Source organism: Theileria annulata, chromosome 4, assembly GCF_000003225.4.
Source record: "Theileria annulata chromosome 4, complete sequence, *** SEQUENCING IN PROGRESS ***".
Taxonomy (NCBI): domain Eukaryota; phylum Apicomplexa; class Aconoidasida; order Piroplasmida; family Theileriidae; genus Theileria; species Theileria annulata.
Window position 1 is genome coordinate 1,154,716 of NC_011098.1, and position 22,196 is coordinate 1,176,911.

The 22,196-nt window shown below is 30.0% G+C and overlaps 9 protein-coding genes across 9 annotated transcripts, besides 15 other annotated features; 5 read left to right on the plus strand and 4 right to left on the minus strand.

Moving 5' to 3' along the window:
- Positions 1–8: 8 nt before the first annotated feature.
- Positions 9–2,053, plus strand: TA11040 (uncharacterized protein; the record flags this gene model as incomplete). The annotated part of the gene is made up of 3 exons (XM_948136.1): positions 9–615; positions 790–1,610; positions 1,739–2,053. The coding sequence occupies 3 exons, from the start codon at positions 9–11 to the stop codon at positions 2,051–2,053; spliced, it is 1,743 nt and encodes a 580-aa protein (XP_953229.1).
- Positions 2,054–2,071: 18 nt separating this feature from the next.
- Positions 2,072–2,444, minus strand: TA11035 (uncharacterized protein; the record flags this gene model as incomplete). Its single annotated transcript, XM_948137.1, has 2 exons — positions 2,072–2,263; positions 2,319–2,444. The coding sequence occupies 2 exons, from the start codon at positions 2,442–2,444 to the stop codon at positions 2,072–2,074; spliced, it is 318 nt and encodes a 105-aa protein (XP_953230.1).
- A 949-nt stretch (positions 2,445–3,393) lies between these two features.
- On the plus strand, positions 3,394–5,028 carry TA11030 (mRNA turnover/deadenylation component (POP2 homologue), putative; the record flags this gene model as incomplete). Its single annotated transcript, XM_948138.1, has 1 exon — positions 3,394–5,028. One exon carries the CDS (start codon positions 3,394–3,396, stop codon positions 5,026–5,028), a length of 1,635 nt encoding a protein of 544 aa, XP_953231.1.
- A 2,182-nt stretch (positions 5,029–7,210) lies between these two features.
- Positions 7,211–7,279: a sequence feature (Signal peptide predicted for TA11020 by SignalP 2.0 HMM (Signal peptide probability 0.985, signal anchor probability 0.014) with cleavage site probability 0.869 between residues 23 and 24).
- TA11020 (uncharacterized protein) lies at positions 7,211–7,504 on the plus strand (the record flags this gene model as incomplete). Its single annotated transcript, XM_948139.1, has 2 exons — positions 7,211–7,375; positions 7,406–7,504. 2 exons carry the CDS (start codon positions 7,211–7,213, stop codon positions 7,502–7,504), a joined length of 264 nt encoding a protein of 87 aa, XP_953232.1.
- Positions 7,229–7,288: a sequence feature (1 probable transmembrane helix predicted for TA11020 by TMHMM2.0 at aa 7-26).
- A 310-nt stretch (positions 7,505–7,814) lies between the features above and the next one.
- Positions 7,815–7,859: a sequence feature (Signal peptide predicted for TA11015 by SignalP 2.0 HMM (Signal peptide probability 0.622, signal anchor probability 0.327) with cleavage site probability 0.170 between residues 15 and 16).
- TA11015 (uncharacterized protein) lies at positions 7,815–11,158 on the plus strand (the record flags this gene model as incomplete). The annotated part of the gene is made up of 6 exons (XM_948140.1): positions 7,815–8,721; positions 8,885–9,104; positions 9,161–9,955; positions 10,119–10,695; positions 10,761–10,910; positions 10,946–11,158. The coding sequence occupies 6 exons, from the start codon at positions 7,815–7,817 to the stop codon at positions 11,156–11,158; spliced, it is 2,862 nt and encodes a 953-aa protein (XP_953233.1).
- Positions 7,833–7,901: a sequence feature (1 probable transmembrane helix predicted for TA11015 by TMHMM2.0 at aa 7-29).
- Positions 11,159–11,296: 138 nt separating the features above from the next.
- Positions 11,297–13,846, minus strand: TA11010 (uncharacterized protein; the record flags this gene model as incomplete). The annotated part of the gene is made up of 6 exons (XM_948141.1): positions 11,297–11,589; positions 11,633–11,961; positions 12,084–12,269; positions 12,299–12,549; positions 12,581–13,533; positions 13,606–13,846. 6 exons carry the CDS (start codon positions 13,844–13,846, stop codon positions 11,297–11,299), a joined length of 2,253 nt encoding a protein of 750 aa, XP_953234.1.
- Positions 13,760–13,828: a sequence feature (1 probable transmembrane helix predicted for TA11010 by TMHMM2.0 at aa 7-29).
- A 333-nt stretch (positions 13,847–14,179) lies between the features above and the next one.
- Positions 14,180–14,239: a sequence feature (Signal peptide predicted for TA11005 by SignalP 2.0 HMM (Signal peptide probability 0.909, signal anchor probability 0.064) with cleavage site probability 0.808 between residues 20 and 21).
- TA11005 (uncharacterized protein) lies at positions 14,180–15,178 on the plus strand (the record flags this gene model as incomplete). The annotated part of the gene is made up of 1 exon (XM_948142.1): positions 14,180–15,178. The coding sequence occupies one exon, from the start codon at positions 14,180–14,182 to the stop codon at positions 15,176–15,178; it is 999 nt and encodes a 332-aa protein (XP_953235.1).
- A 1-nt stretch (position 15,179) lies between these two features.
- Positions 15,180–18,116, minus strand: TA11000 (Tpr-related protein family member, putative; the record flags this gene model as incomplete). Its single annotated transcript, XM_948143.1, has 1 exon — positions 15,180–18,116. The coding sequence occupies one exon, from the start codon at positions 18,114–18,116 to the stop codon at positions 15,180–15,182; it is 2,937 nt and encodes a 978-aa protein (XP_953236.1).
- Positions 15,393–15,461: a sequence feature (9 probable transmembrane helices predicted for TA11000 by TMHMM2.0 at aa 585-607, 614-636, 651-668, 677-699, 719-741, 754-772, 811-833, 854-876 and 886-908).
- Positions 15,489–15,557: a sequence feature (9 probable transmembrane helices predicted for TA11000 by TMHMM2.0 at aa 585-607, 614-636, 651-668, 677-699, 719-741, 754-772, 811-833, 854-876 and 886-908).
- Positions 15,618–15,686: a sequence feature (9 probable transmembrane helices predicted for TA11000 by TMHMM2.0 at aa 585-607, 614-636, 651-668, 677-699, 719-741, 754-772, 811-833, 854-876 and 886-908).
- Positions 15,801–15,857: a sequence feature (9 probable transmembrane helices predicted for TA11000 by TMHMM2.0 at aa 585-607, 614-636, 651-668, 677-699, 719-741, 754-772, 811-833, 854-876 and 886-908).
- Positions 15,894–15,962: a sequence feature (9 probable transmembrane helices predicted for TA11000 by TMHMM2.0 at aa 585-607, 614-636, 651-668, 677-699, 719-741, 754-772, 811-833, 854-876 and 886-908).
- Positions 16,020–16,088: a sequence feature (9 probable transmembrane helices predicted for TA11000 by TMHMM2.0 at aa 585-607, 614-636, 651-668, 677-699, 719-741, 754-772, 811-833, 854-876 and 886-908).
- Positions 16,113–16,166: a sequence feature (9 probable transmembrane helices predicted for TA11000 by TMHMM2.0 at aa 585-607, 614-636, 651-668, 677-699, 719-741, 754-772, 811-833, 854-876 and 886-908).
- Positions 16,209–16,277: a sequence feature (9 probable transmembrane helices predicted for TA11000 by TMHMM2.0 at aa 585-607, 614-636, 651-668, 677-699, 719-741, 754-772, 811-833, 854-876 and 886-908).
- Positions 16,296–16,364: a sequence feature (9 probable transmembrane helices predicted for TA11000 by TMHMM2.0 at aa 585-607, 614-636, 651-668, 677-699, 719-741, 754-772, 811-833, 854-876 and 886-908).
- A 160-nt stretch (positions 18,117–18,276) lies between the features above and the next one.
- Positions 18,277–22,183, minus strand: TA10995 (leucyl-tRNA synthetase, putative; the record flags this gene model as incomplete). Its single annotated transcript, XM_948144.1, has 9 exons — positions 18,277–18,679; positions 18,709–18,837; positions 18,867–19,005; positions 19,087–20,156; positions 20,220–20,467; positions 20,533–20,982; positions 21,027–21,815; positions 21,849–21,898; positions 21,931–22,183. The coding sequence occupies 9 exons, from the start codon at positions 22,181–22,183 to the stop codon at positions 18,277–18,279; spliced, it is 3,531 nt and encodes a 1,176-aa protein (XP_953237.1).
- Positions 22,184–22,196: the final 13 nt, after the last annotated feature.

Here is a 22,196-nt window from a genome sequence, read left to right on the forward strand (position 1 = left end):
ATTCGGATATGGTATTACATCAGGCAACTGGTTTAGAATTAATGGATACAGATATAATAACAAGTGATTCGAGTACAGAAAGTGATGTAGCACTTGATACTTGTGACCCTGAAGTCGATTTTGACTTTGTAGAAGTGGCGAAACTGGTACCACTAAGACTAAGCATGATTGAGCGTAAGCTCATGCGTCTTCTGGATAGTACTTTGACGATTTCTGAGTATACTGACAAGGTGGATGTAATTTCAGGCGTTAGTAAAAACAGAATAATTCTACGTGAAACTAAGGAGATCTTCTCTGTGTTAACTGCTTTGGCAGTGGCTTACAATTATGACGCAGGAAAGAAGTTACTAAATGAACAAGATTACTATAGTAATCGAGAGTTTTTTTGTAATATCTTTGAAATTGGCCGTAGGTACAAAATCCTTAACCCGGACAAAATGCGTTCATCTTATGGGAAATTAATATACTTTTTAATGGATACTCAGAAGCCAGAAATTAAAGAAATACTCAATTTCAATACGGTAGTACCAGTTAATACTGTCTATTCCTTCTTACAAAATAAGAAAAATGGTCTTAAATTACTCAATGATCCAAATCTCAAACATGCCATACAATGTAATACATCTCAACCCCTAATAATAACCCTAATTACCTATAATTACCTATAATTACCCTAATTACCTATAATTACCTATAATTACCCTAATTACCTATAATTACCTATAATTACCCTAATTACCTATTGATTACCTTAATTACCTTAATTACTTATAGATTAATGAATTATAGGTATAATACCGGAAAATAAGAATCGTAATGAGATAGATAAAGAAATACGTAAGAAAGAAGAAGCGATAAAATATTTAGTGAATAAATATTGTACAGTACAATCAGTAGGTCAAAGGATGTTGAATTTTTCATTTTTACATCGTAACTTTTATTCAAAGATTACCGGATCAGATGATGAATCAGATACTTGTGAATTAACATCTGATGATATTGAAAAAGCTATCTATTCACTCAATGATTATAATACCAATATTGTAATATATATCTTACCAATTAATAAAATGATACATTTATTAACCACAAATTATCATCCAACAAATCCATATCCCACTAATCCATATGCTAATGATCAATCATCGGATCAACATACTACAGATCAGTATAATACAGATCCACACTCATCAGATCATTATATGACAAATTGTGATAATACAAATGATATGGAATATTATAAATGTGAATATTATAGTTTGAATATAAGATATGGTAGAAATGGAAGTAGATTAAATCATACACATGATAAGCAGTATAATTATGTATTACAAACATTAACATTATGGAAAGAGATTTGTACACAATTATATAACCTTTGGTATTGTGCAGAAGGTGATTTATTAAGTGATACTAATAGATATCAATTAAAGAATACAGGACAAGGTCTTAACCGTATCCAAGAATGTCATAATGTATATAATATTATGCGGAAAATACTTAAGAAAGTACAATCGAAATTACATTATAATTGGATTGGATCATCAACAATACATTTAGGTGATCATAATGTTCCAAATTCACTCTTATTCATTGATAAATATCTACAAGTACGTTGACACCAGTAAATTCAGTTAATTCAGTTTATTCAGTTAATTCAGTTAACTCAGTTAATTTACTTTATTTGACTTTTCCCCCTATAATTACAATTAAGTATTGGTGGTGTATTCTTGTGTAGATACCAAGGATATTAATACCAATATTGACTTGTATAGAGAATTTACCAAAATTATATACAAGTAATGAAAATGTACGAAAATATATTAATAATGAGTTTGGGTCAATAACGAATTTGAAGATGGCGATTTTAACTGACTTCTTTAGGCATGGATTTGATGGTTCAGGAGCTGATAACTTCAATGATGCAGGGAGCTGTATTGATGGAAGACTAACATCGGCATGGAACTGGTGTAACCAAATTGAAAAGAAAAATTACTACAACTTCTTCCTACTCACGGGATTCAATGGATTCGATGGACGCTTTAATGAATAATTAATAATATATAATGTACTAGAGTAGTTTAAAAAAAGAAGTTAAGTTAATTTTAATGTTTGGTAAATGTGAAATGAAGTTTGAAAATTCAACTTTTGACATCATTAGCATTGGCTTGAGACCACAGCAAAAGACTAGTGTGGGTTCAAAATCCTTACCATTTTCTAATCTTCTATTCATTACAAACACATTACGACCCAAAGGTCCAAACTACATCAATAATTATATAATTACATAATTAAATTGTTTAGAATGTAGAGAGTACATTGTTATTGATTGGAATGTGAGATTTGGGAGGCCATCCTTCATAGATATAATTAGAATTTGATTGTTCCTTAACAAGTTTATTAAATCTTAAAAGTGAATTATTTAATGAATTTGAATCATTCATATATTCAAATTATGTATTAGAGAATTGGTGTGAGAGAATTGGTGTATGAGAGAATTAATGTGATGTGATAATGAATCTGGTGGTATAGAAAATTATAATTAGTTTAAAATGGATGAAATAAAGTCAATGATAAATATAAATAAAAAGTATCTGAAAAATTATATAAATAATAAAAAGTGTGATTTGGAAGAGAAAGTAACTAAATATAAATCAATACAAATATTCAAGAGGAAAAAATCAGATTAAATTACAAATATATTAACACAATAAAATTCGTGAGTAAATGTTAAAATTGGGTAAAGTATGTAATATGGGATGGTGTAAAGGGTTAGTGATGGAAATGCAGAAAATATAATGGAAGGCTGATATACTATAGGATAAAATTAATAAAAATTGTTGAATGGTTCAGAAAAATAAAAAAATAAAATTTAGATAAATATGAAATATATTAGGGTAAATATAGTTGAGATAATATAATTTCAGTAATAACTGGAAAATATAAAAGTAATGAAAAAACCAATAATATCATTTAAAAAGTGCTTGAAAGAGTGTTTATAATTTTAAAATGTGTTTTTGGTAGAGAAATTATAACATGAAAGATTAATTAAGGTGATGGTATTAATGGTATATTTGGTAACCCCATTGTCTATCATAAAGAGTATTTTATAACTTAGATTGTGGCTTTTTTCAAGTGAAAAGCTTGGGAATATTAGCTAAATAATTGAAAGATTTAGTTTCAGCGCAAGGACTCTGTATATTATAATTTTTGCCCACTATTCAAATTTTCAGAAATTCGCAGTAAAATCTATCTCCACCATCGTGAATCACAATTCTAAAATAAAGAGTTTATAATAAACTTTCAGGCACTGACAAATTTAAGTGAGTGCGTGGCCGCCAGTGTTTGTCATTATGAGCAGAACGAATTTGGCCATCTTTTTCCGAATAGGTTATGGATGAAGAACTGCAAATAGTTGACGTGTGGTCCGACAACTTAGAAGATGCATTTGACAGGATCCGCGACCTTCTGGAACAGTACCCCTATGTGTCAATTGACACCGAGTTCCCGGGAATCGTAGTAAGGCCGACGTCGTACCTTGAAGACTATAATTATCAAACGGTAAAGTGTAATGTTGACCTTTTAAACATTATTCAACTAGGACTTACATTTGCAGACTCAGATGGGTCATCTCCAAATAGCGCCTCGACCTGGCAATTCAATTTCAAATTCGACCTACATCATGATATGTATGCACAAAACTCAATTGACTTGTTAAAGAATTCTGGAATTGATTTTGAAAGCCATCAAAGAAGAGGAATTGACTTGGTGCATTTTGGAGAGCTTATCATGTCATCAGGCCTAGTAATGAATGAGGAAATTGTATGGATTTCATTCCATGGCTCTTATGATTTTGCATACCTACTAAAGCTGTTAACTTGTACTAATTTACCGTCTAACCAGTCATTATTTTTCGAGCTGTTACACGACTTTTTCCCCTCACTCTATGATATTAAGTTTTTGTTGGATGAAAGGAGTATTGAGCTATCAGGTCGACTTTCACTTCAAAAGTTAGCTGATCATCTCGATGTTAAACGCGTTGGACTTCAACATCAGGCAGGAAGTGATTCTCTAGTCACTTCCCGTACCTTTTTCAAGCTCATGCAACGCTATTTTGAGAACAAACTCGATGATCAAAAGTATCAAGGTATAATTTATGGACTTGGTAAATCTGCTCCATCCAATGACAAGGATTATAGTTCCTCAAATACACAGTCAGAAACCAAGGGGAAACCAATCCAGGAACTCAATGGCTACAACAGTATCCTAAACTACAACACACAACTCAACTATAACAATAACAACATTGTCAATTCTAATCACACCAATAACATAGCTGTCAACAATCTAGGTGTAAACGGTAATCATTCCATGAATAATCTAAGTGTAAATAATAACCTACCATCAAACAATCTAGTTAACAGTAACTTACCAGTAAATAATAACATGGGTGTAAGTAATCTAGGTGTAAATAATAATCTCGGATCAAATAACCTAGGTGTTAACAATTTAGTTAACAGTAACTTAACAGTAAATAGTAACCTAGGTGTCAATAACATGACAGTAAATAACTTAGGAGTCAATAACAATTTAGGAGTTAACAACTTAGGAGTAAATAATAATTTACCGGTAAATAGTAACTTGGGTGTTAACTTTGTAAATTCTAACAACTTTCAAACTAATACATTTAATCCGAACTTTCCAAATACTTTTGCAAATAATACTTTTGGTACTACCAACACATTTGGTACAAATACATTTGGTAGTTCTAATACATTTGGCACTAGTAATACCTTTGGTAGTTCTAACACATTTGGTACAAATACATTTGGTAATAGTAATACATTCAATTCCAATACGTTTGGTAATAATTATGTAAATAATGTATTTAGTGGAAATGAAAAGGATGAGAATTACAAGTGGAATATGCAAAATAATGTACTCTATGACTCACCATTTACTAAATCAAATAAAGATCCTGGGATACTATCAGATGTTACACTATACGATAAAAAGAATTTTTACTAATTTCCAACAAATTGTTTACCTGAGATACGAGATTTGATTACCGGAGATACGAGATTTGATTGCCATAGATTTCACAATTGCTAAAGTTATTAATTTCACAAAGATTACTAAAGATTTCAACAATGATTACCAAAGTTCACATTTATTAAAATCGTTTTGTTAATTCTCACATTTCACATTTTTTTAATTCAATATTGATTGAATTGGTTGAATAATATTGTATATTGGATGGATATTCGATGGATGTTATTGGATATTGGTTGTATAATGGATTGATATTATGTTGATGAAGTTTGTGTGTATCTTGTCATTTTGTAATTTCTAAGTTGATTTTTCACAGTCATCGTAGTATATATATAATTAAACATTTCAACAAACAAGATGTAATTTTATACTAATCTCATACATGTGATTCTATATACATTATATTTATAGTATGTAGTATGTGTACAGTGTGTATATAGTATATGGTACTAATACACTATACACTATGCCTAGTACACCATAGTATATAGTATATAGTATATAGTATACAGTACATAGTACATAGTATACAGTATATAGTACATAGTATGTATATAGTATGTAGTATGTATATTAAATTAGATTTTTCCTATTTCTAAAGAATCTTTGGGTCTGACAACCTCAGCAAGACGACATCTTTGAAGACACTAGAGTAAAAATTAAAATATTAGAAACTTACAGAAGTTAAACCGATATCTTCAGCAGTATGTCGAGTAGTGATGGGATTCGACTCGAGGAACTTAATATTACCGAATTTAGTGTGAGCCCTTTTACAATGAGTAGTACACTCATTCATAAACTGTAAAAAGTCACATCTAGCAAATTGCAAAAACGCAGATAATACAAATGTTAATAGACCGAAAAGTTTCATTTTAAATTAAATATATCAAAAGTTAAAATTTATATAATTGCGATTAAATTATATAATAAATTAATAATTAAATGAAATTATATAATAAATTTATAGTTAGATGAAATTGGATAGAAATTTCTTGAATCTTATGTACTTAAGATCTAATAAATTTCATCGAATCATAAGTGAACAAGTCCATGTAAATATTTTAACTATTAATAATACATAAATAAGCTTAATTTTATAATATTTGAGATAAATTTAATTAATTTGTTATAATGATGTTGATTAGACCATTTTTAATAATATTTGCATATAAAGTACTGGGATCGCTAAGGTCAGTTGAAGCAATATTTGAATGTAAAACTGGTTACTATAAATGTAAAAACCACTGTTTCATTAAATATGGTGACAGTTCAACTGTATTAAATTCAATGGTAATTTAAATATATATATTAATAATTTTAGTGTAAATTTGGATGCTCATTAAGGAATTGTATTGTTTAATATTTTAACTCTCAAAATTAATATTTAACCTTTATATACATATTGTTATCTAGAGTTATAACATCAGTAATCTATGTATAAGATCTAATAAAGGTAACGAGAAAAATAAGTTGAAAATTGCTTAATTGAATCTCGAGTATACATTAGATCTAAAAATTCAAATTATTAAATAAAATTAGTAAAAATGAATATTTTTAGTATAATAATCTTATTTTTCTCAACTTTGATATTAAAATTAGTACCAGCAGAAGCAATTAAATGTCATCCATATATGAGAGTATGTATTGAAAAATGTAAAAAAGCACATGAAGGAAATTATATGTTAAGACAAATGGTAATATATCTTTATATATCTAAAATTATATATAATTAATATAAATTTATTAATAATAATTATAGTGTATTGGAAGTTGTAAATTTACACAATGTGTATTAAAACCAACAGAAAAGAATCTAACAATATAACCAATTGATTAACCAATTGATTAAAAAACTGACATAGGAAATTATGGATATAAAATGTTAAAGAAATAGCACTGTGTAAAATTATAAATTGTAATTTTAAGTTAATTTGATTAATTTAATTGAAAACAATATATATTATTAGTTAATTCATAAAATTAATTATTATATTGAAAATATATAAAAAGATGCGAAATCTAGAAATGAAAGTTTATATCTAGAAAAAATTTCCAAAAAAAGATACGAAAAAATAATTAAATAATTAAAATTATAATTAAATTAATATTATAATAAATTAAATTAATATTATAAAGTTTAAATATTTATAAATTAAAGATGAAGTTGATGAAAAAGTATTTTATAATATTTATTGGGTTGTTGTTGTATTTGAATCCAGTATCAGCATCATTATTTGGATGTTCAGATGATAAACAAAGATGTATGAATCAATGTGATGAAAACAATAGAGTAGGAGCATTAAGTGGAATGTCAAAGAGTGCAGTAAGTAAATTAAATTAAACAATTTTTTAGTGTAAAGCAAGATGCCTTTTATCTGAATGTTTATTTTATCCTAGAAAAGAAAAGAAAAGTGCTCATCCATCTGATAGATTAAGAGGATTTGCAATATAATATAATAAACTCCATAATATGTGTAATGATTCTATTGTGTTAAGATTCTATTGTGTAAAAATGTATTGTGTGTAATGTGATGTTATTAATATATATTAAATAATTATTTAAGATTCCATTAATATTAATTTATTTTCATTAATTTTCAATAATTTTCTTTAATTTTCGATAATTTAGTGTAAAATTTAATTTTCCTTATTTTGTGTAATTTTATTAAAATGTTTTTTAAATTTGATTTTATTTATTAATTTGTACTATAGAATGTTTAAGTTTAATTACTATTTAATAATGTATATACAAATGCTGTATAATGACATTTTTAACTTCATTTCTATTCCTTAGTTCAGGATTCCTTATTTACATAATTTTGAACACTCACATCTCTTCATATGTTATTAATGATTTTAAATTAATTAATTATAGGAATTTCTATCCTGAAAATTCTATTTACACAAATTCTTATATTATAAAATCAGTATGGGCTAATAAATATTCTCGTAATAGTCCAGAAATGGACTTGCTGATTTCTAGTATTAATAACCCTTCTTGGGAACATGGTCCTTTGAAGATTAACCGTCCACACACAACTAAGGAAATTTACAAGGTAATGGAAAGTCTTTTAAAACGTAAATTACATATGAATGATATTAAAAAGATTTTCTATAAACCTATTATTAAAGATGAGGATTATTTTGATACGGAACAGATTTATATTCCTCCATTCAGACCTGAACCTAAGCCTTTAGATATATTTGCTACTAAGCCTACTACTAAGGCTATTGATAGTTCTAAAGGTGATGGTATAAAATTGATTGGTAGAGATATTCCATTTATAAAGGATGGTAAGATTAATATTGAGAAACAGCGTTACAAATTTGAAGATATCCTTGCTCAAACATTAATTTCAGCACTCTTGGAACATGAAGAAATTACTAAGTTTGAGCCAAGTATTGTAAAATATCCACTTAAACATCCGAAGGATGTTATTAATAATTATAATAGTCAAATTGTTAAGGAGTTACTTAATAATATTGTTGTTATGGATAAGGATTCACCGGTTTATATACCTCATGTTGATCCTGAGAATCTTGAACATATTCCCGGCTATAATTATTCCAATTTCACCAATAAACTTTATGAAAATTATACTAAATTCCTTGAAAAAGAATCCAATGTTAATTTCTCACATTTATTTACTAATTTATTAAATCAACAAGGTAATTAATTATTCTCTAGAGTATTGGTTAGAGTATAGTATAGAGTATTGTATATTTGTAGACTATTGAATTGACTATTGATTGTATATAAATTTAGTTAATATTATTTATGTGGAAATCTATGGAAAGAATTTTCTTTCATATTTTCTTCATAAATGTTTAGAAGAATTGAATTTTGGTAATTGGACAGAATATTTGGAAACGGAATTATTATCATATTTATACAAATATTCAAATTTGGAGAATAATAATATAAAAATATCACAAGATGAATCTATGTATGATCATATTTATATGTTCCTCAATTTCATAAAGATCAAATTCATTAAAAGTCAATTTTTCAAATCAGAATATAAATTACTCAATAAATACATACAATTCAAGTTTCCAACCTAATTAGTTAATTCTATTAAATTAAATTAATTAATATTTGTTTTAGTTTGAATAGAAAATCAAGTTTGAAGAAAATGCCATATTGGATATGGGTTCAATATTGGTATAATAGAGAAGATTTTATAAATGAGAATTTATATGAGATTTTAAAGGAAATTGTAATAACAGATCCAAAAGCGGATTTAGGTAAGATAACTTCAGGTTTATTTGAATATACAAATCCATTAAAGAAAATTAATACATTTAACATATTATCCAAATTTACTATTAACAATATTAATAAATATTTCAACTATGTAATTAGTAAATTTGATAAAATCTCACCTAAAGTTAATGAAATACAACATATTATTAATTCATATTCCCAAGAGAAGATAGAACCGATAGGAGATTTTTCTACTGATGTAATTAATATGAATGATATTATTGATAAACTAGTAAAAGATCATAAAAGGAATTTGAAATTACATAATCAAACTAATGGTAGTTGGAGTAAGGGTAGTAGTTGTGTTAATGGGAGTGTTAGTGATACTAACAGCTACCGTGATACTGACGTTGATACTGACACCGATATGGAAAATATATTGAATGAAAAATTGGATAAAAATTTGTTAGGATATGAATTTAGAAATATATTAAGTTTTAAAAAGTTTGAAGAAGAGTATAGGAAACATAATATGAAACATTTTGGTAGACCAGATTATTGTATAAAAAAAGGTCAATTAATCAAGGGAAAAGTATATAAAATCTTTAAAGATAAAGTTATTGTTGATATACATGCAAATATTTTAGCACAATTATCATTAATTAATTTTTTTCACTCACCTAAAGAAGTTCCAGTGTACGTTTTTCAACACAATACACTAGAGTAGATAGTTAATTACAGTAGTTAATTATCTACTAGCGTAGTTACTTCATTACAGTAGTTACCTTATTACAGTAGATACTTCATCTTATTCATCTAATACCGTAGATAGTTTCTAGAGTATAATAAATATGTTTAGTGGTGGATTTAAGAATTTGTTTAATGTTGGTGATGAATTGATGTTTGAGATTATTGAATTGTTTGATCATAAAATTGAATTATCTATGAAGAATATTAGGAAATTTCATAAGTTTAGAAAGATACTTGAAAATAAAAATAATATCTTCTTAACCAAAGTTCTACAACGTTATTATAATGGTATTCTTGTACAATATTGCAATTCCAATAGCAATTCTCTTGATACCAGTACCGATAACAATACTAATTCCAGTGATACCAACTCCAATTCCAGTTCCAATGATACCAATACTAATGACACCGACCCTTATATGAATAATTTGAAAGATTTAAGTAATTGTGGATTTGTACCATTGAAGAGTTTAACACAAAAGTATAAAAATGATAATGAATTTGCTGATATAAATTTGGTTGGACAGGTGATTCCAGTGACTTTTGAATACTTTGAACATGTGAGTGAGATTCCAATACTAAGTAATAGAGAAGCACTAAAGAGACTACAAATAATTTATCTCAAAGAAGGTGATATTGTTAAAGGACAAGTCATTAAATATAAACCTTATTCTCTTGTTATCAAAGTAATATTACACAGTTATCCACTATAACTAGTATTCTAATATTCAGTAGTCTAATAATATTTTAGTTTGGACATTTGGAAGGTTCTTTATTTGTTAATGATATGAATATTGAATGTTATAAACAACATCTTGTAACTTATCCCAAATACATTATTACTCAAGTCAAACATATTGATCATGTAATTAAACTTCCATACTTAGTTATATTATCCATTGTATATAAATTTTATCTATTGTATATTTTTTTTAGAGGAATTGTATTATAATGTTGAGTAATAAGGATATATATGACTTGAGTGAGGAGAAATTATCGATGACTAACCAGTTTTTAAAGGAGTTTGAAAGTTATTCACTTGAGGAGAATCTTGAAAACTATCAAAAGTTCATGTCAAATTATACTTACAAGGAACCAAATACTATTTATAATATTGAATCAAAACCATTAACAGAATGGACACTATAATTAATGTACTGTAAATTTAATATATGGAATCTTATATTTAATATATGGAATCTTATATTTAATATATGGAATCTTAGTGTAAATCTAGTGTGGAATCTAATTACTGTGTATTTACTATGGAGTCCAATTACTGTGTATTTATTGTGTTATTAAATTACATTCTAGATGCCATTTATGTGTATTGACAACTTTAACATTTTGTACAGTTCCAAGAAATGTATTTGGGTTTTCCAAACCTTTAACAATAACTTTGATATAATACTTATTATATCCTACAAGTTGATCTCCATTCATGTGGTTAAAAAACACTTTAAAAACTGAATTAATAAACTTTGAATTATTCTCATATGACATGAATACATTTGTTATTTCTCTACTTCGATTCTTCTTGACATTATTATCCAATTCTTTCATACTACTACTTATAGTTCCTAATCAAACAATTAATATTGTATTAATATTATATTTCTATACCTTTACGTGAATAATATTGTGATATGTTTATTATGGATAATTTGAGTTGTTGTAATGTTTGTACTGTGATTTGATGATCTTGTTCAGTTTCAGTTGGGAATCCACAGATAATATCAGTTGCGATTGTACAATTTGGCAATTTAGCTTTAATTACAGAGACTATATATAGAAAATCTTCCAATAGATATTCACGATTCATCTTCTCTAACACTGCGTCACTACAACTCTGTACTGGTATATGTATAAACTCAAACACATTATCATGTGATAATATTTCACATATTTCATTTATATACTTTTTTATATAAGGTGGATTACACATTCCCAATCTACAACAATATGAAGTAGGATAGATGGATAACTAGACTATAGGATCAATATACAACATACAATAGGATTGATATATAACTTTACTTTAGGATAAATATACGGTAGGATTGGGTAAAAATACCTTAGCATAATATTTTGTGGTAGAATATTAATAATTGAATAGAGTAATGTTATTATATTAGTGCCTAGATCAATTCCATATGCTCCTAAATCTTCAGAAGTTAACCAAATTTCCTTAACTCCTTCACTGACACTTGATTCTACTCTATCCAGTATCGCTTCTATTTCATAACTGTTCAATACTCCTCTAAACACAGTCAATAAATTATTAATTACCTGCTATGTTTTGTTTTACAAAATGTGCATGAGCCTAAACAACCCGTCGATATCGGTATGATCTCAATGAGTTTATTCTTCCTAATTTTTGGTAAATCTAAACTTGGTAAACTTTTCTTCTCCAATAATACTACTCGATTTCCATTCATTACATTCTCAATCACATAAATTATCTTATCAATTTGCATTATTCCTACAGAATTATTGAGTTTATTGAGGAATTGGACATTAGTAACTGATGTACTTAATACCTAAAAGTGATATATTGTTATTATTGAAAACGGGATGCTTTTTATCTGATTGTGGAATACAACCAGTGACTATGATGCGTTTATTGAGTTTAAGTCCTTGGTTTATATAATTGACCATTGCATGTTCACTTGGATTCTTTACTGTACAGCTATTAATTATCACTACGTCACACTCTTCTATATTCTCTGTTATTGTATATCCCGACTCTGAAATTAACCCTAACATGTACTCACTGTCTGATATGTTATGACTACATCCAAAATTCTTCAAATATATCTTCACTTCTGATGGATTTATACTCTTATTCATACTACACTCAACTCCATTAGGCTTGTCAATTTCACAGTTATCAACATTGTAAGATCCGTTATTGTTAAGGTTGTCAGCTCCATTGTTAGTTAAATTGTCAATACCAATATTAGTAGTTAATGGAATAGATTGGTTTTTTTGAAGGTCCATTTCCTCTGAAAAAAAATTATTCTGAATATAAGAGTGAATGAGAGAGTTTAAGATTCTTACCGTTTTCTCAACGTAGGAATATTCTTCGCAAGTGCCATCAATGTTGGTATAATTGTCTAGCACTGTCCACTCATCGTTTATACCAAGAGTGCCAAAATCACTATACTTATCTGCCATTTTTGGTAAACTTTCCCTTTTACCATTTCGAACCGGTGATTTCTCACCCTTGTTACCATACGATTTGTCCATCTTAGTATGTTTATCCATATGTTTCTTAGTGTTTGATTTCTCAGGATTTCCGTAAGTGGATTCGTATGTATTTCCGTATAGTTTATCGGAATTCACATTATTAGATTTATCCTTATTGCTATGGTTAACTGTAGCAATGGCACTGTTACTGTTTGGTGTTCTACTATCACCAAGTCTTTTATTAGGGTTAAATACCCTAAATACCTTATGACTATCTGAGGTTCGATCCTCAATAAACTCAATTTCCTCAAAATTTACATCCATCAATTCATCATCTAAAAACAATCAAATTAATATTAATAAATTTTATTAATAATAAATTTTATTGTTAATGTGTTAAGTTGTACCATGATCGAATTCTTCGGAAGATTGAACAATGACAAAATCAGAGAAATCAGAGGATTCCAAAGCTTCATCTTCGTGAGTTTCCTCTGAATTATGACGATCAATTTGTGACTTGATTAAGTTTTTTGGGTCAAAAAACCTCTTACGAGAACGCTTATAGAGATAATATGCGATACAGGAAACACAGGCGACGCCTAGAATAACACAGCCCACAACTGGTGAACGAAATCTAGTTCCAGTCATTTATATAAACTTTTATTAATTAAAACAACATTTAAATGATAGAATTTTAAAATAAAGTCTTAAATGAAATGATATTTATTTCAGATTGCTAATAATAAAAATATATTGAGAAAATATGTTACAAAATAATTAATTAAACAATTGAAATGGTTAAAAAAATTATTTACAGATTTGAGAAAGATATTAATAATGAATGAAATGGTAATTATCTTATATTCTCATGGGGTGCCAGAAATGGAATCCATTAAATGAACAATTATCATCTTTTAAATTTGTGTTATATTATACACATTTAAATAATGTAACTGTTCAAACTATATTCTTCATTTTTAAATGGATTTGGTTTCTAAAATTTTACTTTTGATTTGGTGTTTCATCACCTCAATTCATTGTAACATAAAGTATAATTATAACAAATTTAATAATTTTACCAATTTTAATAATTATAAATATAATAATTATAGAAAATATAATAATTTAAGTTTCATAACTGTTCCGATAAATTTAAAATCATATACAACAAATGTAAATTCATTAAATGATGAAAAAACGGTTGTTCTGACTGAGAAACCAATAAATGCTCAAAATACTGATTTCATATTACCTAGTCAGTCAAAGGCTAAAATCTTGCCTTTCACTGGTAATTTGGTTAAAAATGCTGATAAACTAAAATATATAAAAAACAAGTATGAACTTATTAAGGTTAAAATTAATGATTTATTGTATCCTAAGGATTCAACACCTGAAGTTGTTAAATTCATAAATTATAAATATTTGGAAAGATTCCTCCTATCATTTTACTCTTCAATTACCACAAATATTAAATTCAACAACACACCTGAAAGCGTGGCTAAAACTCTAGAAGAAACAGCTAATAAACAAAATGGAAACAAATTTCTAATGACGTTCACCAGTTTTATGTTTAAGGATTTATTTTCAAAGATTATTAATTATTATTGGTTTAACAAACTGAATGTTTCTAGTTCTCCAAAATTATTTAGAATTTCAAGCACTTTGATGTTTAGTTTATTCGGCATTTTGGACTCGTTTATTAATTACAAGTTAATTGAGCCTAAAGTTGTATTACTTGCTATAAACAATGTTTTTAAACAACTTTCACTGCTGACATTAAATAATCTCAATAATGTGTACACTCAGGATAAAGGGTTTGTTGTAAAGGATAATAATTACATTTTTGATCTTCTGGGTATGTCATTTGGGCTTTTGGCTTCACACATTTTAAACAAATTTGGCAATTTTAAATTCACAGCCGTTTTAACAAATCTGATCGCAAATAATCTTACATCCTTCTACTTAACTTCCTTTAAATAATTTAATATATACCACATATATTCATTATACACACCACTACATTATATTTTCTCTTAATACACAGAACCTGATTTCTATGTAAATCAGTTGTAAACAATTGTTTGAAATTTTTATTTGTAATTTTGCTCGCCATCTTTAACCAGTAACACATGGCATTCCACTTTGTCATCCCCTCGGTGGGCCACTCTGAAGGATCGTGCTTCTTATATTCTGTTATATAACCTATGCTATAGAACGCTAAGAACACCATCAAAAGTGCTCCAACATATTGAACTGGTAGCAATACTGCACCTCCAGCTCCATTATTACCAACCATACCTGGAAACCCCAAAGCTAAAAGAATTTCATGACACATATAAAAAACTATTGTGAGAAATGTAGACATCTTAGGTTGGTTAACAATCGACCTAGATATAGATGAATCTCTATAGTGCAAAGAGTAGATGAATATAACAGCTAAAGAAATCTGGAGTGGTATCAATATATCAAAGAAGTGCCAGATCCAAGCATAAACGGTAGCACTACCTTCCCAGGGTGGGCCTGTGTATTTGGTCCAGCCGCCAAAACCACCTAAAGAGGGTACGAAATTGGTTTGAGGTGACCAGTCCGGAGCATATTTTCTGAGGATAGCTATTATGACAGGTGGAAATGCAGTAGCCACCAGAAGTACCATTTCAATCTTATCAATGAGATAGAATGGTACAATCATACCAGGTGCTATACCAGGGTAAATAGAATACACAAGTCCCATACCAACAATCACCATTGCAACTGGAGATATTAGTTCGGGCCATTTGGGAGTTAAGTCGGATGACATTGTAGCCCTATAGTCGTGGAAGGCCACTGTCCAGAGCACCGAGGCTACAAATGCTATTAGTATTGCTATTGAGACGTCAATTACGACAACGACGTAGTCAGAATTATATTTCCTCCTGTTACCAAATATAGATGTAGCAAAGTAAAGTATTAGTGAGGTGACCATTGGAAATGAATTCTCACCAGCCATATAGAATGGAAGATATCTATAATCTATAGCATATACAAGGACCATGTTAATACCGAACACAAATCCGGAAGCTGCCATAATCCAGTAATAACCCGTAACATGACCGTTTTCACCACCTGTAACGAAAACTATCAACAGGATTACAAATGTGAGAAAGTTTAACCAATTAGTAATCATGGAAGGAATAGTTAGGAAGTGAAACTTATATTTATATATAGCCTTGGAATACTCTTTCTGAAGATTAATGAATTGAGCTTGAACTATGGGCTTACTATCACCTAGTGCGTTGTAGGAATCAACGACTTTCTGGTAGTTGGTAATGACCTCGTTGACCTTACCGGGATTATTGGATAGTTGATTGGCTGCATTTTCTAGTTCTCCGGCCTTCTTCTCTAGTTTGGTAAAGTTTAGGATCTTTTCATATAGAGTCTTGAGATTGTTGTAGGCTGTTTCAACGTTCTGGACATTTTCATCAGCAGCTGCTAGTTTTTGTTTGTATTCAGTTTTATTTGCCAGTGTTTCGTACCTTTGTTGGACTACTTCGTTGAATTGGGTTATTACCTCACCGGCCTTAGTACCATTAGTGTCACCGGTAGTTTTGATAGCACCTACCAGTCCCTCTGCTTTCTGTGCCAGACCACTACTATTATCAGATTTACTGGCTGCATCCCTGAGATCATTGGCTTGTTCTCTAAGTTCATTAACTGCACTAGGTAGTGTATCGGCATTGTCGTGAAGTGCTTGGGCTTTTTTGGCAAGTTCCTGGACCCTAAGTTTGAGAACATTTTCATAGGACTTCTTAAGGGGACCAAACTTATCTTTAACTTGTGTAACCTGAGTCACACCTTCTGCAGCTGTGAACTCTGGTATGGCTGCAAGTGCGTTGTAAGCATCTGCTACTAGTAGGTACTTATTTACGATGTTAGAGTCAGATTCCGTACCTAGAGCAATCCTTTGAAGATTGTTGGCATTCTGAACTAGTTGGTCCATTTGAGTATTGGCAGCCTTTTGAAGTTTTCCGAGTGGAGTCTCAGGAGTAGAATCACCAGCACTCTTAGCCTGAGTCTTAAGTTGTGTGGCCGCACCGTAAAATTCTTCTGCCTTCTTTTGGATCCTATAGGTGATGAGCATTTGGTAATAGGTGTTCTTAACAGAGTGGTAGGCCTTGACCACCTCAGTGACATTGGGATGACCGGTTAGCCCATTATCACCGGCTGCTTTCATTAGTAGATTGTACTGGGTTTCGACTTTGTCAAATTTGGTCATAACATTATAGGCATGACCATCAGCAGGTTTACCAGTCTGAGTAGCTTGAGCTAGATCATTTGCTGCCTTGTGTAGACCATCAGTAGGATCATTCTTGGCTGCCGTCTTAAGTTGTCCCGCTAGTTCATTAAGCACAGATAGTGTACTACCAGGACTAGCAGCGTTTTCTAGTGATTGAGACTGATTGTAAAGTGAGTCGGCCTTACGCTGTAGTTCTCCGGCTTTATTCTGGAGCCCACCTTGAGGATGTTTATTTGATTCGAGATCAGTCAGATTAGTTGGACCAAGTTCACTGATAGATTGAGTACCGGCATTGGTTTTAAGTTCTCCGGCCTTAGACTGTATTTGAGTGGCTTTATTCTTGAGTTCGTCGGCATGAGGTCCTATGGTATTTTGAGTCTGGTTATAGACTTGCTCCATAATGTTTCCCATTAGCATGCTTGGAATACACCAAAGTTCCAAAGCACTTGAGGTAGTCCTTACGAAGACACTGAAGAGATTCTCAGGTAATTTAAACCTCAGAAGAGCGTATGGCGCAGCACTGTATGAAAGCCTAATATTAAGCATCATAGCAAGTCCAGCAAACATATAAGCTGCTATCTGTGTATTTCCTACACCGAATCCATCATCTTGCTGATAATTCGTAGTAGGATTAGGATCAGCCATTGTTGCGATAATCAACCAGTACCAGAAGTATTCCTAGTTGTGTTTTCCTGGATCTGTTCCAGTGGTTTTTATTACTATATTACAGAAATATTACTTAAAATCACATTATCCATCAGAACAAACATTAAACTTTTAACTACAATAAACTAATGTGAATGACTTAATAGAATAATATTGATGGCCTCCCAGGTAATGGAAGTTGTTTCATTTCATTCGACGTATCGCCTTCCTCATACAATACCATAACATCTAAACAATATGTGTAGATTATACCCTTACCCTCCAGTGATAGTGTTAGTTTTAGATATGGAACCAATAGTTTATATAGCTTAAATTCGTCATAGGGTAGTCTTAGCTGAAAAGTCGTATTTCCAAGCAAATTGAGCTGTTTTAACTGATATGAAGCGAATGAAAGTATCGAATTCTTTTCCCTCTTATCAAGTCGTTTCACTGACTCGTCCTCATTCAGTAGCTTTAAAACTTCCCTTTCATTCATGCCAGTCTCCAGTATATTCATATTATTCATTAGTGTCAACACATTCCGTATATTCTCGGGATAATCACTAAAAATATACATTAATTAATAACTTACACTGAAATGTATATTTTAGCCTTGGCATATACTGTTTCATTAGCTTGTTTATGTTTCTGTTTACCAGATAATGATTTATCTTTAATTTTCCTAAACTCTTCAATATTTCTATACAGCAGCTTCAATAATCTAAAGATTATTATTAACAAATGAATTACATGTGTAAGTTCCCATTCGTGTTGTACTTGAAACTTGGCCATAACTGGTCACTCAAGGGTTCCTTCTCCTTTAATATATAATTCCATATATACTCACATATATAGGGAATTATCGGGTTTGCTATTACACAAAATATTCCTAATCAATACATGACAATGTTGCTTTGAGTGTATATATAACAGTGAAATAGATATTGTTGAGATAATTGGTATGACTTACTGTAGTAGTTGAGGAGAGTATTGTAATTTATGTTATTATTTGAAAGTTGTATATAATCTAGTCTAACGGTGATGTAGTCATAGAATACAGCCTTTAATGCATCACGGTAAATGAAGTTTTCATAAGCCTTCTTTGCCATGTCAGTCAAGTATTTTAACTCATTTTCAAACACAACTTTACTAAAGTAATACAAATCACCCATCTCTATCAACTTATTTATATACTCCAATTCATCCACAACAATTCTGTTATCGAATTGGTGTGTGTTGATTTTGTTATCCAAATGATTTGGATTGGTTTTGTTGTCCAATTCTAGCATATTTAATTTTAGTAAAACATCATCTAACTTTTGGTTAGGCATTTCAGAATTAACTGGCTCAGTATCATTTGGTGGATTTAAGTCTTGTATAGTAGTTTGAAGGAAATTGTATAACTTGAGTATAGAAGATTCGGCTGTATCTTTTGAGAAATTGGCATCATCTAATGTATCACCAGCATCAGCTAAGGCTATTCTTGTACCATCTGCTGTATATTGGTTAATTGACTCTTCAATTGTTAAGAAGTTCCCCTTCGATTTACTCATTTTCTCCGAATTTACCAGAACATGCCCATTACAAAAATATGACCTTGGCATATACTCATCAGAGTCCCAAATTGCATCATGTATGAACAAACTCATAGTCAGATGATTAAATAGTAAATCCTTACCACTGCAGCGTACATTCACTGGGTACCAATAATTAAACTCTTCTCTCATGGCATTAACTTTCTCCATAACTCCAGATTCAGTGTGATTTTCCAAATTACCTTCATTTAATTTGGGAACCTTATCATTTATATTGAATATATAATCGAAGAGTGAATAATTTAACTGTTTTGAGGATAAATTTAATAGTCCTGGATTCGTGCCGAAAATGTCAGACTGTAAATAATGTGCTATTGTATAATATGCCATATATATTGTACTGTCGGATAAACTCTCAATTAGAATATTCTTATTATTCTTTATATTTTCCCATGGTAATAATGTTCCCAAACCATATGATCTACTACATGCCCAATTATCCAACCTAATATACACAATTAGTATTAATACAATAGTATAAATAAGTTTATATATGAATTAAAAATACCATTGAATAATGTTAATAAGTTGATTATAAGTTGATTCATTATAACAGGTGAAATTATTTGATGTTACAAAGTTTAATATATTTTGTTTCCACTGTTTATCTCCGAATTTGGTGTACCATTGGTTACATATACCAACTACACACTCATCTCCTAATCTACTAACTACTCTTTTAGAAGGCTCATAATATACAAATGCTTGCTTATTCTCCACTAACTCATCTCTAATTTTATTCTTCACATCCAATACCTGTATCATACATAAAATATTTTGTATCAATATTTATGTTGAAATAGTTAGGAAAATGTACATACCTTTTGATCTTTATATTTACCATATTTAATAACACCGGTATAAAACCCTTTTTTGTATATCAATTCTTTCAATTGTTCTAATTTAACATCTTTAGAAGAGGTCACGTTGTTTTCATTACAAAGTTTTTCAGCCATACATGTGCCATATTCTGGCACTTCAATTATTGGAAAAGGGTCATGTTTAAGATACTCCTCAACCACATTATATTTCTCATTGAAGTAGTTAATTTTCCGCCTCAGTTCTGTCAAAACAACGTAATCGTCTGGTGAGTCTGAAGGAACGCAAGCAACTATTCCAGTACCCTTGTTCATGTTTGCAGTTAACATTGGAACTACATAAACTGATTTATAAACACTTAATGGCGTTGTAACACTCAAACCTATCAAATTCATGCCACTGAACTTATGTACACTAAACAGTTCATCATTCTCATTCAGCATTACTAGACCCTAAATCATTATTACCTCTGTTAATAAAAAATAATAGTTTATACCTGATGTATTAAATTTGTTGCAGATCTACGTGAAGTAAGGTATACACACTCCGAATCTTCCAAAGCTTTGTTTAGTGGTAACTTGTTTTCTACTACTCCAACAGAGTTGAATGTAAGTCTGGGAGATTCATATCCTAAAAACGCTTCATATTCTCCCTCCGGTAATACGAAAAGGTTTGTCTGACCATAAAATGTCTCTGGTCTCAATGTTGCAGCTAATAAATATACATTCTTTTCCATCAATTTATGTTTATGATTTTCGTACTCATCAGTAAAATTCGTAAATGGGTTCCTAAATTTAGTATCCAGTTTCATCTTTACTACTGTGTACTCCTGAGCTGTTGCCCCTTCTCCTTCAGAACGGTCATGATCTGCGCATGGCTGCATTGTTATTCTGCTAAGAATCGATGGCCTACAACCATACAAAAGCTTATTTAGTTTCTTAAGCCTATCAAATTGCCACTCAACAAACAAGTTAAAGTATGGATTCCTTGCAGTTGTTATAAAGGAACGACGCCAGTCCACTGATAAACCTAAAAGCTTCATATCCTGTATTGCTAGTGGAGAAAAGTATGTAAGCCAATGGTCTGGCTCTGCAAACTTTGGAATCTCATCATCACTTATGTTCATCTGTTTCATGATCTCTATTTGAGTCATGTTAGATCCCGATTTAGCCTTTAATTTAGACCTTGAAGAAGTGAATTTAGTAACATCTTTGAAGTTAGATTCTTCATGGTTTTCATGTTCATTTACAGTATTTTTGTGGTTATTTAACAATCCAAGGTTTGACTAAATAATTTTAAAATTTAATTTTAACATTACCTCGTTCAGTTCCTTTTTAATTTTGTCTGCACATGCCATAATTGGCATTCCTAAAATTGTTATTTTGATATAAATTGTGTACCTGTACAGTGTAATCCAAATGGCCATAATACGGCTTTCCCTTGTGTTCTCTGAAACCTAGCTTGGAACTCAGCTTTAGATACACTAAATGCGTGTCCTATATGTAACCTTCCATTCATATACGGGAATGGGAAGGTGCAAAAGTACTTATCTTTGTTCCGGTTACTTGGAAGGTTAGCTTCAAAGACCTTTGTTTCCTGCCAGAGTGCTCTAATTTTAGCTTCATTTTCCAACAACTGTGCTCTCTTGGACATTTTTATAAAAAAA